A 15771-nucleotide genomic window follows, 5' to 3' on the forward strand; every position below is an offset into this window, starting at 1 on the left:
ATTTCATTGCAGATGCCTAAAATGACATTTGTTGTTATCATCACCAATCTCGTGACAAAGATATTTATCAGTCATCAAAGTCATTGTAATACTTGTGTGTTAATTGATATTTCCCTTGAAGAGGAAGACTTTCTTCGTTCATTGAGGGAAAATGTTGGTCAAATTCAGACACAAACCCAAGTAACCTGGGAGAGGGAACCTCAGTTGGGGAGTTGGCTCTACAGCGCAGTCCTGTGGGTATGTCTGCGGGGCATTTTCTTGACTAAATGTTTAATGTGGGAGGGCCCATCCCACTGTGGATGGTGCTACGCCTGGGTAGGTGGTCTTGGGACATGAGTAAGGACTCAGAAATAAATCATAAGCAGGTTCTCTGCTTCAGTTCATGCCTCTGTCAGGAACCTAAATCTGTAAGTCCAAAACCCTTTCTTCCCACTGAAGAAAGAAAAATATACATTAAGCAATTACTGTTTTAATACGCACCTAGCATACTATCCTGCTTTCCTAATCCCCTGCCTGAGAGCTAACATTTTCCCTTTTCTTTTTAGAAATGTTCCTGGGCTCAGCTTGTTGTGCTCCAGCTGGCTTCAGCTGAAGCCCCTTCTTCCATCTTGGAAAAGCAAGCACAAACAAAGCTATCTAAGAAACGGTTAACAGAGACTCGATGGCAGCGGCCCGCACAGGAGGAGAAGCTGCAGGGGCGGAGGCAGTAGTGGGGCTGGCGGCGGCCCAGCTGCAGGACAAGCAGCAGCCGCAGTGGTTTGTGGGTAAGTGGAAGACTGATGATAAGACTGTAAAAAATGATAAGTGGGATGGATCAGCTGTGAGAAACTCTCTGGACGATTCCACCAGAAAGGTACTCCTGGAAAAGTACAAGTGTGTGGAGAACTTTGGTCTTACTGACGGCCGCCTCACCATCTATCTGTGCCATCTCCAGCTTCTTTGCCATGGTGGCTTTGATTTGGGACTACATGCACCCCTTTCCAGAGTCCAAGCCAGTTTTGACTTTGTGCGTCATATCCTATTTTGTGATGATGGGAACTCTGACCATTGATTGCTCACATCAAGAGAAGAGCATCCTTCTTGTGGCCCACAGAGAAGACCCTGCAGCAATGCATCCTGATGACCTTTGGCAGCTGTCCTCCAGCCTCAAAAGGGCTGCTGACAAATACACCCTGAAGCCGACCTTGTCAGTGGGAGGACACAGCAGCAGCGGGAAGCCAGTTCACCAAGTCCACTGCTAAGGTCTTTGACCACAGCAGGACACTGGCATGGATGCATAGGAACCTGAGATATCCAGGCTCCGGGACAGTCTCGCCGCAGAAAGAAAAGTAAAATAGCCAATTATGAAAGCTCTCCTTCTGCTGGATCTTAGGAATTACTGTGGGTAGGGGAAAAGACAGGGTGCTTAAGCTTAGTCAAGTTAGAGATGTTAAAGATGCCCCTGTTTAATCCACCCTGGAGAAATAGAATTTCCTAGTACAGATATGCAAAGTTGTATCTTTGATGTAGCCTCCTTGGTCTGCTGAATGGTTTTCTGTTGTTTTCCGTAAGAAGCATTTTTGTAAAAGCTAAGCATACTTTTCCTTTGTGCTTAATAGTACTTTATAGAGAATAGCTTTGTGCCATGCAGTGATTGAATGCTCAGTTCTTACCAACTACTAACCTTGCTGGGGCGCAGTAGTGCTCACCTAGAATCCCAACACTCGAGAGGCTGAGGAAGGGTGATTGAGTTTGAGGCTGTCCTGGACTGTGGAGCAGGCCCTGTCTTGGGGAGTGGGTATTGCTAACTTGTTGCTGACTTTGTGTTGACCCCTCCATCAGCAACTATTTCCTTAACTCCTGAATACAGCTTCTTAAGTATGACACTTTTCCTTTACACACCATGTTTCTGGGGTGTGTGTGTGTGTGTGTGTGTGTGTGTGTGTGTGTGTGTGTGTATTTTTTGACATGGGCAAAAATGTTTTTTAAAAAATGCAAAATAACTTTTTAATTTGTTTAAAATAGACCTGCCTGTGCTCTTAACCAATTAAAGAAGCCAGTGGCATTTTTAGTTTTATATTCTCTGTTTTCCACTTGTGTGTTCCTATTGATTTGTTTGTGCCCTTTATTAACTGCCATTTTTTAAACTATTTTTCAGTAAATAAAAGAAGATGTGAGCTGGGTAGTGGTGGTGCACGCCTTTAATCCCAGCACTCTGGGAGGCAGAGGCAGGCAGATTTCTGAGTTCGAGGTCAGCCTGGTGTACAAAGTGAGTTCCAGGACAGCCAGGGCTATACAGAGAAACCCTGTCTTGAAAAGACCAAATCCAAAAAACCAAAAAACCAAAAAAAAAAAAAAAAAAAAAAAAAAGAAAAGAAATAAGAAATAAGATGTGGAAAAAAAAATGGCTAGCATAGAAACGCACCTTGTTTGCTACAGAAAGAACTGTCTTGATCATCACCCACACAATTGGCTTCTGTAAACACCTTCAGAGGTCATGAAACCACCCTCAGACACTGATGGAGACAGGGATTTCAGCTCTGTTGTGCTGAAGCCAAAGAAACTATAAAAAGCTACAGGTGGGGATAGACTTTATAAAGAATTATCTATGTTTCAGGCCCACAACAGAGATGGGAATGCAGTGAGTTCTCCAACTCTGAGTGCTGCTTGGCTTCTCAAGAGCCTGATTTCTGTAACACCCCAAATTGGTTTGATTTGCATTTTATCACACCAACAGAAAGCAGACTAGGACACAGTATCCATGAAAGAAGTGGGGATTTCTGAGCTGGGCGGTGATGGCGCACGCCTGTAATCCCAGCACTCTGGGAGGCAGAGGCAGGCGGATTTCTGAGTTCGAGGCCAGCCTGGTCTACAGAGTGAGCTCCAGGACAGCCAGGGCTATACAGAGAAACCCTGTCTATACAGAAAAAACCCAAAAAGAAAAAAAAAAGTGGGGATTTCAACATACAATTCGAGGTATCACCTAGGAGTATTCTGTCAGGCAGACGTTTTAGGAGTACAGGCCTGTGTAAGTATGCATTCTGTCTCATCACTAAGAATGCTAAATAAAGTGCTAAACTATACCAAATAAAACAGAAAAAAACATCTGAGTTAACCACCACTATACAAAGGCCAACCAAACAAAAACAGGGGGTGATTTGAACAGGAAGAGCCTCCAAGGGCTCCCACTTCTCAAAGGAGAAGGGGAAGAAAGAATGGATAGAGGACCCACATGAAGGGGTACTGGGAGGGACTGATACTGGGATGTAAAGTGAATAAATAAATATTTTTTTAAAAAATGAGCCTCCAAGGACTCATATATATTTCAATGCTTAGCCATCAGGGACTGGCATTATTTATGAAGGATTAAGAGACATGGCCTTGTTGGTGTAGGTGTGGCCTTGGAATGTGTCACTAGGGACGGGTCTGATGTTTCAAAATCCCAGGCCTGAACCAGCATTACTTTCTTCCTGCAGCCTGAAGATCCAAGTATAAAACTCTCAGGTTCAACAGTATGTCTGCCTCTGTGCTGCCATAAAAAAACTTTAAACAAGCCTCAATTAAATGCTTTCTTTAAGGGTTGTCATGGTCATGGTCTCTTCATAGCAATGATTAATACAGAAGTTGGACCAGGGAGTGGGTTACTGTAGTGACAGGCCTGTCCATGTTGCTTGTTGACAGAATACAGACTTTGGGACTCTGGATTAGGAAAGTAGCTGAATCTGAGCAAAGCTTAATGGGCCATTCTAGTAGAATCATGGAAGACAGTGGTACTGAGAGCAATACAGATTATGGCCACCAAATCAAGAAGATTCGGAGGAAAAGGATATTAGTAAGTGGTCTAGAGACCATTCTTGTGCTATTTTGGTGAAGAAAGAAACTGTTTTCTGCCACTGTCCCCAAAAAAACTGCCTGAGGGTAAACTAAGTTTAGGATTAATGGTACTAGCAGAGGAGTCTTCAAAAGACAGCACGTGACATGTGAATATTAGCAGTCACAGCACGTGACATGTGAATATTAGTGGTCACAGCACATGGCATGTGAATATTAGTGGTCACTCTTATACAGATCTATCCTGAAAAGGAAAAAGCTGAACCAAAGAAAATAAAAATATACAGTTTGAAGGCACCAGGGAGTATAATAAAAGTAAGTCCAGTACTAACAATGATAAAAGGTTTAAAGAGCTGGGCATTGGTGATGCACACCTTTAGTCCAGGTGCTTGGGAGGCAGAGGCAGGCAGATCTCTGAATACAAGGCAAGCCTAGTCTACAGAGTGAGTTTGAGGACACCAAGGGCTATACAGAGAAACCTGTCTTGAAAGACAAAAAAGAAAAAAAAAAGTAAAGAAAGGTAACATGTGTGCCTCCATGCCACCAGGCTCCCTGACACAGTGATGATAAACTAAACCTGTGAAACTGTAAGTAAGCCCTCAATTAGAGTCACCACAGTTGCCTAGGTCATAGTATCTCTTCGCAGCAAGCTTTAGACCTTGTATCCATGCTTAGGAAATAGACATAGTGTATCTATAAAGAAATTTTGTTTATAAATCCTGAGATATGCTCAAGTAATTTTATATCACTGTTTAAACATAATAAAATTATTCAAAAACTTTTAAGAAAATTTTCTAGTTTTATCTAGTCTTTCAATCAAAAACTTCCAAAAGTAAATACACATATCCAAGAATTTTTAGTTTTCAACATTGAGCTTTTCAATTTTTTATTGATTTCAAGCAAAAAATACTTTTTCCAAACTAAATTAATTTTCTATTTTTCTGATCCTACTTTTACGATAAATATTAAGAAAAAAAAAACCTAGCCAAGATATTATCCCCAAAAGCACAAAGCAAAGCAAGCAAAGAAGCAAATCAGCATACAGAGAAAAGGGAGAGAATTCAAGGTCATGCAGACACCTGTGAGGACGCGTCAGCCTCACATGCCCTCATCAGTGTTCTGACACACTTGCTGAATGTGAACCAAAACACCCTTCACTGTGGAAAGTAGGGACAACAGAGAAAGCATAAGCAAGACAGGAAGACAAATAGTTTATGTCAACTGTTTTCATTGCTGAAAAGATACCAAAATTATTTCTAGGTCATACTCTAAATATGTATGCAAAAGAACTAACCCTAAAATCAAGATGTTTTTAAATTTTCATATTAACCTCTGAATTACTTAAGGTAAAGAAAAAGAAAAGGATTTCTTACAGGCAAACTATTTCTTGTCCTTTTCAGATGCTTCACTACATCTCTATTGAACCCCTTCTGGGCAGCCCGAGAGAGTGCTGACACTTCCCAGTGGCTCTTGGTTTCTTCTGCAGACAATAAACAAGAAAAACATTATAAGCAACATTTACACTACATTATGAAATAAGAACATTAAAGTCTTGGTTATTTAAACTATAATCTCAAAACATAAAGTTATGGAACACAAAGTATTCAGATTTGTTGTCCTTCGAATATCACTGTTCATCAAAAGCCCCTCTGGGCTTAGTAAGCTACACTTAAAAGAGACTGTTCATTTTGTGGTGGTAAGAGTTAGTCCTTCCACCTTAGACACAAGACAAACCTGTGACAAGTCAAACCTCTTAATCAAACCCTTGAAAACATAAGATGCCTTAAGTTTCTACTAGGATGGAAAATGAACCTTATTTCTTCAAGAAGAAATTTCACCAAATTGAGTGAAAAGAGGAATAAAAACAGGCTGGAGAGATGGTTCCGCAGTAAAGAGCACTGACTGCTCTTCCAGAGTTCCAAAGTTCAATTCCCAACAACCAGATGGTGGATGGCAAATATTGGTAATGGAATTTGATGCCCTCTTCTGATGTGTCTGAAGACAGGAACAGTGTACTCACATACATAACAATAAGTAAATACATCTTTTTTAAAAAAAAAAAAAAAAAAGCGTAGTCCTTCCAGTCTGGTCTGGTTTACCCTGGAAGCAAACGCCCCAGCGAGTCCAACAACACCCAGAGGAACCTCCCCTCACAGGATCACAGGATCGTAGGATCCCAGGATTCCAAGAGGTTGGTCACAGGATCCCAGGGCCTCAGAGGCAGCTTGACTCCCAGGAGCTCTGAAACACCCAGGGTCAAAGAAAGGACAGGCTACAGTCCCATACAGCGAGGACAGGTAGTATTAGAGATAATCAGAGGGCAGGAGGCAAGCATAAGAACATAAGCAATGCCCCTTTCGTTCCTTCTGCCCCTTGAGCCACCTGTCCTTTCCACTGGACCAAACTCTTGCCAGGTCTGCCACATCTCCTGATACATTCTAGAGATCCCATTGCACTTAGGACATTTTGTCCCTTTGCAGGAGTGTGGAAAGGCCTGGGAACACAGGTACGACCAACCCTGCTGCTCAAGGAACCCATCCAGAATCCTCAGGTGGGAGCCTTCCGGTTTCTACCTGCAGCTCTTCCACAGTGTGCCATATCTAGGTGGCACAGGGAGACAGCTAACCTCCCAGGACTATGGAGAGGCCAGAGAGCACAGAGCTGATCCTGGGCCACAGAGCTACATACAGAAACACCACCACAAAAGAGGTGGTCTCCCAGGAATGCCTACATACCTGTGTGCACAGAGAGAATTGGAATCCCAAAGAACAGGATACACAGGCTTGCAGGACTGATAAGACACAGTCAGAGGCAGCAAGACCAGCTAACACCAAATGGCAAAATGCAAACGCAAGAACATTACAAAGAGAAACCAAAGCATCATGGCACCATCTGAAACCAGTTCTCCCACAACAGCGTGTCCTGGATACCCCAACACACTGGAAAAGCAAGATCTGCATTTAAAATCACATCTCATGATGCTGATAGACAACTTCAAGAAGGTCATAAATAACTCCCTTAAAGAAATACAGGAGAACAGGGATCAACAGGCAGAAGCCCATAAAGAGGAAACACAAAAATCCCTTAAAGGATTTCAGGAAAACACAAACAAACAAGAGAAGGAACTGAACAAAACCATCTAGAATCTAAAATGGAAGTATAAACAATAAAGAAATCATAAAGTGAGACATCTCTGGAGATAGAAAACCTTGGAAAGAAATCAGGAGTCATAGATGCAAGCATCAACAACAGAATACAAGAGATAGAAGAAACAATATCAGGTGCTGAAGATACCATAGAAAACATTGACTCAACTATCAAAGAAAATGCAAAATGCAAAAAGCTTATAAACCAAAACATCTAGAATATCTGGCATCCAATGAGAAAACCAAAACTAAGGCTTATAGGTATAGAAGAGAGTAAAGATTTACAACTTAAAGGGCCAGTAAATATCTTCAGCAAAATTATAGAAGAAAAAAACTTCCCTAGCCTAAAGAAAGAAATGCCCATGAACATACAAGAAGACTATAGAACTCCAAACAGACGTACCAGAACAGAAATTCCTCCTATCACATAATAATCAAAACCCCAAATGCACTAAAAAAAGAAAGAATATTAAAAGAAGTAATGGAAAAAGGTCAGGTAACATATAAAGGCAGACCTATCAGAATTATACCAGATTTCTCACCAGAAATTATGAAAGCTAGAAGATCCTGGGCAGATGTCATACAGACTCTAAGAGAACATAAATATCAGCCCAGGCTACTATATCCAGAAAAACGCTCAATTACCATAGATGGAGAAAGTGAGTCATTCCATGACAAATCCAAATTTACACAATATCTTTCCAGAAACACAGCTCTATAAGGATAAAGGGTGGAAAATACCAACACAAGGAGGGGAATCTACACCCTAGAAAAAGCAATAAAGTAATATTCTTTCAACAAACCCAAAAGAAGATAGCCACACAAACAGAATTCCACAATTAACAATGAAAATAACAGGAAGTAATGATCACTTTTCCTTAATTTCTCTTAACATCAATGGACTCAATTCCCCAATAAAAAGACATAGACTAACAGACTGGAAACGTCAACAGGACCCAACATTTTTCTGCATACAAGAAACCCACCTCAGTGACAAAGACAGTCACTATTTCAGAGTCAAAGGTTGGAAAAACAATTTTCCAAGCAAATGGTCCCAAGAAACAAGCTGGAGTGGCCATTCTTGTATTGGATAAAATTGACTTTCAACCAAAAGTTGTCAAAAAAGATAAGGAGGGACACATCACACTGGTGAAAGGAAAAATTGACCAAGATGAACCCTCAATTCTGAACATCTATACTCCAAATGGAAGGGCACCCACATTCATAAAAGAAACTTTACTAAAGCTCAAAGCACACATTGCACACCACACAATAACAGCGGGAGACTTCAACACCCCAATGGACAGATCAGGGAAAGAGAAAGTAAAGAGAGACACAGTGAAACTAACAGAAGTTATAAACCAAACGAATCTAACAGATATTTATAGAACATTCCACCCTGAAGCAAAAGAATATTCTTCTTGTCAGCACCTCATGGTACCTTCTCCAAAACTAACTATATAACTGGTCACAAAACAGGCCTCAACAGACACAGGAATACTGTGGTAATTCCATGCACCCTATCAGATCACCATCGCCTAAGGCTGGTCTTAAGTTCAAACAAAAACAACAGAAAACACACATACATGGACATTGAACAATTTTCTACTTAATGATAACTTGGTCAAGGAAGAAATAAAGAAAGACAATATTTTGTCCTATTGACAGTGTCAATAGGACAAAACAACAACCAACACATTGGGAAAAGATCTTTACCAATCCTACAGCCAATACAGGAGTAATATGCAATATATAGAAAGAACTCAAGAAGGTGGACTCCAGAGAATTAAATAACCCTATTAAAAAATGGGCTATAGAGCTAAACAAAGAATTTTCAACCAAGAAACACCTAAAAAAATGTTCAACATCCTTAGTCATCAGGGAAATGCAAATCAAAACAACCCTGAGATTCCACCTCACAACAGTCAGAATGACTAAAATCAAAAACTCAGGGGACAGCAGATGCTGGCAAGGATGTGGAGAAAGAAGAACTCCCCTCTATTGCTAGTGGGATTGCAAGCTGGTACAATCACTGGAAATCAGTTTGGTGGTACATCAGAAAAGTGGACATAGCACTACCTGAGGACCCAGCTATATCACTTCTGGGCATATACCCAGAAGATGCTCCAACATGTAATAAGGACACATGCTCCACTAAGTTCATAGCAGCCTTATTTATAATAGCCAGAAGCTGGAAAGATCCCAGATGTCCTTCAACAGAGGAGTGGATACAGAAAATGTGGTATATTTACACAATTCAGCTATTAAGAATGATGAATTCATGAAATTCTTAGGCAAATAGATGGAAGTAGAAAATATCATCCTGAGTGAGGTAACCCAATCACAAAAGAGCACACATGGTATATATGCACTCTCTGATAAATGGCTATTAGCCCAAAAGCTCTGAATACCCAAGATACAATTCAGAGACCACATGAAGTTAAAAAAGAATGAAGACGAACATATAGGTGTTTCGGTTCTTCTGAGAAGGGGAACAAAATACTCACACGAGCAAAAATGTAGATAAAATGTAGAGCAGAGACTGAAGGAAAGGCCATCAGGAGACTGGCCCACCTGGAGATTCATTCCATATATAGTCACCAAACCCCGACACTATTGCGGATGCCAAGAAACGCTTGCTGAAAGGAGCCTGATATGGCTGTCTCCTGAGAAGCCCTGCCCTTACAAATACAGAGGCAGATGTTCACAGCCAACCATTGGACTGAGCGTGGGGTCCCTAATGGAGGAGTTAGAGAAAGGACTAATGGAGCTGAAAGGGTTTGCCACCTCATAGGAAGAACAACAATATCAACCAACCAGACCCCCCAGAGCTCCTAGGGACTAAGCCACCAACCAAGGAGTATGTGTGGCTCTAGCTGCACATGTAGCAAAGGATTGCCTTGTCAGGCATCAAGGAGAGGAGGGGTCCTTGGTCCTATGAAGGCTCAATAGATTCCCCCATCTATTGTATGGAAGTCGAGGGTGGGGAGGCGGGAAGGGTGTGGGTGGAGGAACACCCTTACAGAAGAAGTAAGAGGAGGGAGGATGGAAATAGGGCTACCCAAGAGAGAAGGAAACTGGAAAAGGGGATAACATTTGAAATGTAAATAAAGAATATATCTAATAAAAAATAGAAAGAAAAATTAAAAGCAAAAAAAAAGGAAGCAAAAACTATTATTCTATATAATTATCCCAATAATAAACAACTCAGGAAGAACTATGAATGAACAGACACTAAAGCTATTATGAGGGAAGTTTTCATGAAGAACAATAGTATTTACAGTGTATATCCTAAAGTTTATTTTACTTGGGGGTAGAGACTGTGAATGGAAACAGCCCACAGAGTCTGACTGGTGTATTAGAATCTAAGTACTGTGAAGACATTGGAATGCTGCAGGTCTAGAGACTGCTTAGTTAGTTCTGGACCTCTAGAACTGTTATTCTTTGTCCATGTAAGAACTACTATCTTGTGACAATAGATAAAAACCTCTTAGAACATTTGCAACTAGTTTCTACCAAAACCTAAGAACTCCATCAGAGGGCATCTTGAGCCTATACAGAAGCTTCTCCCACCCCTTGTGCCTGCCTCTCTGATGCACCCATCAATGTATTTTAAATGCCTTGATTTAGGACTTTCTCAGTACCATAAAACTATAAAAACTGTGTGAAACTGCATCCACATTGGAACATGGAATTTGAGGGTAACTTAAAGCTCAGTTCCCAGGGTATATTCACTCAAAATGGCTCCAAAATAAACAATCCCTTTAAGATGAGATCTGTGGGCAGAAAATGGTAGCACACGCCTTGGGATGTAGAGGCAATTGGACGCCTGAGTTTGAGGCCAGCTTGGTCTTCACAGTGAATTCTAGGACAGCCAGGGCCACACAGAGAAATGCTGTCTCAAAAAACAACCAAAACCAGGAAAAAACAAACAAGCAACAACAGTGACAACAAAAGATGAGAGTTGTGCTTTTTGATCACAGGATGAGCATGTGCCACAGCATGTATATGCTGGTCAAAGGGCAGCCTGTTTGGGTCCAGGACACTGGACTCAGGTCATGATGCCTGGAGGGTACTGCCCACTGAACTATCTCAAACACCATCTCCCTCTTTTTTGTAATTTTTATCTGAGTAGGACAAATATAGATTCATTAAGGAAAAGTAAAAAACAAAAACAGAAAACAAAAACAAAACAAAATCTCTTAATAGTGGGTCCTATTTCAAGGGAGGAACACCACCTCATTAACCTGGATTTTTTTATGATTTGATCCATTCCCCGTCTCCCAGCATAGCTGTAGCCATTTTGTTCCATGCCTGCCAGCTATTTCATACTGTTGCTGTAATACACAGAAAAATAACTCAGAGCAGCTTCACGCTGATCTCATATTCTGGTGTGTCCTGCATGCTCTGTACGAGGTTTGTTAATCTTAAGGAATTCCACAAAGCTTTATGTAGGGATCATCAAGTTAAAGGCTGATATGAGCTGCTATGTCTAAAATGGCTTAGGTCAGAGCTGACCACTGGGCAGCACTTCCTGTACCTGCATATGAACTCACTTTGGTTTTTTCCTTTATAAACCTGACATCAGACTGGCACCACTTTAAGCTTCTGAGCCCTTACTGTGGTCGTACTCTTCATTTGCCAGGCTCTAAAAGAGCCTCTCAGGAAACAGTTATATCAGGCTCGTGCCAGCAAGCAGCTGGCATCCACAACAGTGTCTGGGTTTGGGGTCTGTACATGGGATGGAGCCGTGGTGGGGCAGGCTCTGGATGGCCTGTCCTTCAGTGTTTCCTCAATGAACTATTCTTGCTTAACTGAGATCAGTGTTCATATGGCTGGTGTGGCAATTTCTGAACGCCAACAAATCTAATCATGAGAAAACATTAGATAAACCCAAATGGACATATGATGCTTAAAGTAACTGATACATAAATGTTTATAAATACAACTCCTTAAATAATCTAACGAGTAAATGTCAATCACATTTGTGCCAATGTCCTGATTTGAACATTTTGCGCAGGGTTAAGTACAGCCACGATTTTGATGTAGAAAACGTATACTAAAGGGCGGGGGGCAACAGGCTGGCAGCTTAGCTCTGCTATTCAGGAAAGCTTTCCATTTAGACATTTTATTTATTTATTATTGCCTTACAATAGTACTTAAGGGAGGATGCTCTAAGACTTTAAGTATGGTCATTTGAGATATCTTGTGAGTTTAATCCTTTGGACCCACATGGTGGAAAGAAAGAGTTCACTCACTCGTAACCACCCATCCCCAAGTAAAATATATTTTACAAAAAAACAAAAACAAAAAACAAAAAACCCAGTAATATTATTGTTCCTCATAAAGCTTTGACACAAATACAGTTTTGTTTTATTTTGTGGTTGCTGTTGTTTTTCAAGACAGGGTTTCTCTGTGTGGCCCTTAGCTGTCCTGGGACTCGTTCTGCAGACAAGGCTATCCTCAAACTCAGAGATCTGCTGGCCTCTTCCTCCTGAATGCTGGGATCAATGGTGTGCAAGCCGTCATCATCTGCCTCACAACGGAATTTAAAAAGTTACAATTTTTTTTTAAAGATTCAGGTTATGGGAACCAGCTGTAACATCTATGTGTTTCTCTTATTAACTGCTGAGTTAAATAAAATCTCTGATATATGTGCATTTTCTATGGCCTAGATGGTTATTCTACAGCAGTGAAGTTATTTATCAGTGGTTACAAATTGCATGGTGAGTATGGCTTAGTTCAGCAAATCTTTGGCTCTCAAAAATCCTGATTGCTACTACCTTGGTTTCTCTAGTTCTTGATTTTTTTTTTTAAATTTTGATTTTTCTTATGTCCTGGAAGCTGGTCTTTATAATGTTAAGACCTAGATAACTGTTACCTGACTAGCCTGCCATTTTGTGCTATTAATAAAATTATAAAGGAATTTCTTCATGTTGTTTCTACTTTTACTAGGAAACATTCTCATGTACAAGTTGATTACATATACTGCTATGTTCTATGCCCTCAAAAACCAATCACAATAGAAGACAGTAAACCTGCTTTGTATAGTTACCCACACTAAGCTTAGACCTGAGCCAGCCTCTATAAGCCTTTATAAGCTGTCCCTAGAATGTACCCCGATATAGGAGACACCTGCATCTATCCAGAATAAGAGCTTCATTTTGAGTAGGTTGAGTAAAGCTTAAGTTCCCAAGAGCTCCCTGGGAACTGGCATCCTGCTTGGCAGAAAGAGACATCTAAGTGGGTGACTGGCATCCTGGTTGGCAAATTAAGACATAAATGTTAGACAAGGCAAGCCCCCTGCCACAGTTGAATACCCCAATCAACGGGAGCAAGAAAAGTGTACAACAAAAGACATGTTCCTAAGGAAATCCCCTATCCCTAAATCCTGAGTGGTAGAATAGCTTGGCACTAATGTTTGTGGATTTTAGGCTTAAAACCCCGGAGAATCTTAACTCAAGATCCAACCAGCTCCACAGTCTGAATTTGTAACCCTTGATCAGTCCTGAGGCATATAAACTCTCCCTGTTTGCCTGAGATCAGTGCTTATGTGGTTTGTGAGGTGACTCCTAGACCTCAACAAAGTGTGGAGACAATGTGTTTTGGTTTAGGGCTGCTGACCAGTTAAGGACTATCTAAGTTACTTTCCTGTTGCTGTGATAAAGAACTTATAAAAGAGTTTATTTAAGATATGGTTCCAGAGTGATGTCAAGGCAAGAAAACAAGGCAGCAAGGAACAGGAAGCTGAGAAATAACCCCTCAGCCATATACACAAAGGAAAGAGAGCAACCTAGCAGTAGGCCTGAGCTATAAAACCTTCAGAGGCCACCCCTAGGGAAGAACTTACCTCAACCAAGATTGCATCTCACTTCTAAGATTCCACAGAGTCCCAAATCCCACGTCCGGGACTTATCCCATTACCTCCTCCTTCACCTCAACCAAGTATAGGTTTGTACCAGGACCCGCCTAATCCGCATCTACAGAGGTCCCTTTATGCTACCTCCACCACCCTGCTTCACACCCAGATTTCCCATGTCCTCCTTCAGGGTCTGGCCTCATGAATAGTACTTACGATTTTTCAGAAACCTGCCAGATCTAGACCAGGTCCCACACCCTAGTCTGGCTACCCACCTAAGCCTGCACACCAGCTGAACCCGCAGCTTCTGTCAGGACCTGACCTACCCGCACCCATTCACAGACCACTCTGTGCCACCTCCACCACCCCACTTTACACCCTGACTTCCCATATTGTCCTCCAGGACGTACTCTGTTGAGTGACCCCGACTTTCACATAAATAGCATGGGTCTTACAACCAACGCAGCAGTCTACTCCGTTATGCAGGGCTTTCAATGCAAAAGAGCTATAGGTTTGGGCCTGGATCCACCCTACCAATTCCCAACCCATAGGCCAAACCATACTCTAGCCAGCCTTTCTACTCACTCCTGTCTTCTGTCAAACACCAGGCTTGGACCATGAAAAACATCCTATCTGTCCACATCACTTCAATCCACAAAAGCCATTTCTAATCTTTAGAACCAACATACCCCACATTTTCTCTTCTTCCAACCTGCTCTGTCCATACTGCAGAACTAAAAAGACAGTCCACATGCCCAGCTCTTATCTCAAGAACCCCAACAATATAAACAAATAACCCCAAATCTTCTCTCTCACAGCTGCCAGTCTTATAGAAATGCTTGCCAATGAAAATTACCTAGATGAACTCCCAAGACACAGAATGTAAAGAAAAAAATCTTAAACTTCATCAAGGAATTCAAAGCCTTTAAAGAAGACACAAAGAGACAGCTCAATGAAATCAGGGAGAAGAAGCTTAAGTAAATGCCCATAGTGATGCCCAAGAAAATATAGTCGTAAACCTGACAGAAATGACAAAAATAATCCAAGACATAAAATAGAATTCAATCACTTAGACTCAAACTGAAATGAACACGGAATTGAAACACACAGCGCAAACCAGAACCCAAAGGAAGGCAGCAGCCTGTCTTCAGGACGCCGTGGCTCTTCATTCTCTACCCTTCTCTACCCCTTCAACCGATGACACAGGTAAGAGAGAAAAAGGAACAGAGAGGAAAGGAGAAAGATCCCTGAATGAAGTCACAGGTCAGAAAGGGGGTGATGACATTATTGTTAGACTACTGCCTGCTGATTAGAGGTGTTGAGTTCCTGGGGCAAGTTCAATCTTCTGCAATCAGAGTATCTATGTTCTTCCTCTTGTTTCTTCTTTGCACCTGACTCCTTAAACAGAGACCAACAACAACCAACAACCCATAGCACTCTTGGGGGCCCTAGCATTTATAGACCAATGCACTTACAATCAAAAGGTACCCAGAATTCCAAATGTCACACAGTCACAGAAACTATTTGTAGCTGTCAAAAATCACACCCCTGTCAGAGCATGAGGCACATCATAGTAGCTTCTGTGGACAATCTAAAGCAGCCTCATTTCTCACATCTAGGATTGGAATGAAAAGGTATTCTTATAATATTTCTGTGTTTTTAAAATAAACCAAAATTCAAAAATTGTCCCTTAAGAAAACAAGCAGAATGGATCAAGCAGAAGTCAGAATAGCTCAAAGACAATGAAAGAGAAACATGAAAAAATTTAAACATAGGAAAGAAAATGTGGGATACTATGAAAAAAATGAAACCTTTGAATAACAATATAGATGAGAGAGAAGAATCCCAAGTCAATGGCATAGGCCAGATCTTCAACAAGATCATAAAAGAAAACTTCCCCAATCTGAGGAAAGATACATCCATACAAAGAATACCAAATAGACAAACCAGAAAATA

General features: G+C 41.2%; 1 protein-coding gene and 1 pseudogene across 4 annotated transcripts in view; one reads left to right on the plus strand and one right to left on the minus strand.

Moving 5' to 3' along the window:
* The window catches only part of Prkdc (protein kinase, DNA-activated, catalytic subunit), a 210698-nt gene that overhangs the window by 157888 nt on the left and 37039 nt on the right, over nucleotides 1-15771 (minus strand). For all 4 annotated transcript variants that reach the window (XM_052158779.1, XM_052158780.1, XM_052158781.1 and 1 more), the window contains exon 22: nucleotides 5184-5290. In XM_052158779.1, the coding sequence (XP_052014739.1) occupies nucleotides 5184-5290 (107 nt within the window). The remainder of the gene's footprint in view (nucleotides 1-5183; nucleotides 5291-15771) is intronic.
* LOC127666276 (signal peptidase complex subunit 2-like) lies at nucleotides 333-1337 on the plus strand (annotated as a pseudogene).

Source organism: Apodemus sylvaticus, chromosome 15, assembly GCF_947179515.1.
Source record: "Apodemus sylvaticus chromosome 15, mApoSyl1.1, whole genome shotgun sequence".
Taxonomy (NCBI): Eukaryota; Metazoa; Chordata; class Mammalia; order Rodentia; family Muridae; genus Apodemus; species Apodemus sylvaticus.